Genomic DNA, 2,046 nt, shown 5'->3' with positions numbered 1-2,046 from the left:
CCAGCCATGAAGCCCTGCCAGTTGATTTGACTGATCAAACCGGTCAGCTTGACTTTGTGATGTTTTCAGTTTTTGTTATTTTGGAATTCTATTCAGGTTAGGACTCCCCATTGGATTAGGTATCCGGTTTTAGGACCTATAAAAGAGGTCTTTCTGGGCTACGATTAGATGATCTAAGCTAAGAGGAGTTGCATATTGTAAGAGAGAGGTAGAGGGAACTAAGAAAAGAAATCTAGAGCCGGTTTTGAGAGATCTTTTGGTGAGATTAAGAGAGGGTTTCTTGCGGAGCCTTTAGAGATCACAAGAAAGATCATATTCTTTGTAAGCTCTGCTATCAAGAAAACTCAAATCTCTCCCTGTGAACGTAGGTGATTGCTTAACCACATAAATCTCATGTTTTTGTGCGATTGTTCTATTTTCTACGGTATATTACTTTTTCTCTTTAGTTTGAACAGAGGTTTTTGGTGCTTCCACATCGTCTGATGATCGATTGGCCTACAAAGAAGGAGATCTAATCGGGCATTCAGTGATGCTTCCATATTGAACACCAGTTGGTGGCCAACGATCAGTGTCGGATTGCCGGTGGACGAGATAAGCTACTACAACCGACTAGGGGTCTGTGATTAGACTAGTTCTTTTATAAGCACTCAATATCACACAATGCAACACGATAAAAAGATATGTATTTCCGGTTTAACTCGTAGAAAATATCACCACTGCTAAAGTTTGGAGGCATTCTAAGATATTTAGATGGATAGAGCAAAAAGATACATAAACAATGTTGAAATTCCAAAAAAAAATTAGAAAGCATATCGCTGCAGCTGACCAAAGCTTACCATCTTGATTATCATGCCAAAACAGTAGCATTGAGTAGAAACTTATGCCCATCTTCATGCTTCGACAAATATGTTTCTCCAGTAAGCTGACCTGAACCTGCTCCCAACTGCCATTTAAATTTCCAAGCCACCCGATCACAGAAATAGAAAAGAACAAACTACAAAGATAAACGTGCCAGTCACTGACTGACACCAAAAGTGGGTAGTTGGTGTTACTACAATTAATCAATGATGAAACAAACTGGATCACCTTTGTAGACAACATCCTGTACTTAATGTTGTTGCATCACCAACTCCTAACAAGCAAAGTAAATCTTTAGATTTCTTGGTGTTTCTTGGCAAGAACACATAAGTGGCATTCCCCTCCATATGTACCCTGTTTTCAAGATGGCAAGGTTAAATTATCAACTACTGCTCGATGTGAAAAACTCTTTAACAAATATGTACATACCAACCTCACAGCCTGTAGTCCCAGTCCCACCACAACTTCTCTTAATTCTTCCAGCCTATGAAATCCCAGAACTCGGTTGATGACTTCTGCAAATCATGAAACCAAATTACACTGCTAAAGACTATACAACAGAATTAACAAAAATTCATGTGCAGCGTACAGTGGCAAACTAAATAATCCAAGAAAAACGTTTTAACAGAAAATGATCTTGTAAAGAAGGTAACCTTGCCCTTCAGCTAGAACGTCAATTTGTAGCAGATATAGCTTGTCATTACAACTCCTCAGTAAAGCAACTTCACTGCACAGAAAAGATATAAAAACAACATGGTGTGAAACTTTCATAAAAACCATATTGTTAAGCATCTTTTTTTTTCAAATTGTACCATTAAAAAAACAACATGCCAGCTAAGATCGTGATTCAGAAAGTAATCATCAAATAGTAAAAGCAATTTATTTTGTTGATTATATTACAACAGCTTCAGTTACATAGGGGCCAGAAGTTACCCTATCAATTTTACCACAAAAAAAATTATCCGAGAATACTATATTAACAGCCCAAACTTTTCTTTGTTTTTCCACTGAAGAAAAAAGGACAACTGAAGAGTAACACTGTAGGTCCATACTGTTTCAAAGCATACATATGTGTGTGTGTGTGTGTGTATATATATATATATATATATATATATATATATATATATATATATATATATATATATATATATATATATATATATATATATATATATATATATATATATA

The 2,046-nt window shown here is 35.6% G+C and overlaps 1 protein-coding gene across 6 annotated transcripts in view; it reads right to left on the bottom strand.

Annotated features, from left to right (window-relative positions):
• Positions 1-2,046, bottom strand: part of LOC109833773 — a 14,931-nt gene that overhangs the window by 5,348 nt on the left and 7,537 nt on the right. Inside the window, exons 6-9 of one of the 6 annotated variants that reach the window (XR_002245344.1) lie at positions 1,512-1,585; positions 1,292-1,373; positions 1,087-1,212; positions 837-933 (exon numbers count right to left, since the gene is read on the bottom strand). Coding sequence is in view for 2 of the 6 variants with exons in the window: in XM_020401579.1 (XP_020257168.1) it covers positions 837-994; positions 1,087-1,212; positions 1,292-1,373; positions 1,512-1,585 (440 nt within the window). In the remaining 4 variants the exon portion in view is untranslated. Of the gene's footprint in view, positions 1-836; positions 995-1,086; positions 1,213-1,287; positions 1,374-1,511; positions 1,586-2,046 lie in introns of those variants that run through there. The other 5 variants (XM_020401579.1, XM_020401580.1, XR_002245346.1 and 2 more) reach the window with 5 other exon arrangements.

Source organism: Asparagus officinalis, chromosome 3 (genome assembly GCF_001876935.1).
Source record: "Asparagus officinalis chromosome 3, Aspof.V1, whole genome shotgun sequence".
NCBI classification, from domain to species: Eukaryota; Viridiplantae; Streptophyta; class Magnoliopsida; order Asparagales; family Asparagaceae; genus Asparagus; species Asparagus officinalis.
Note: the sequence above shows the minus strand (reverse complement) of the source record. Positions and strands in the feature narration are given on the sequence as shown.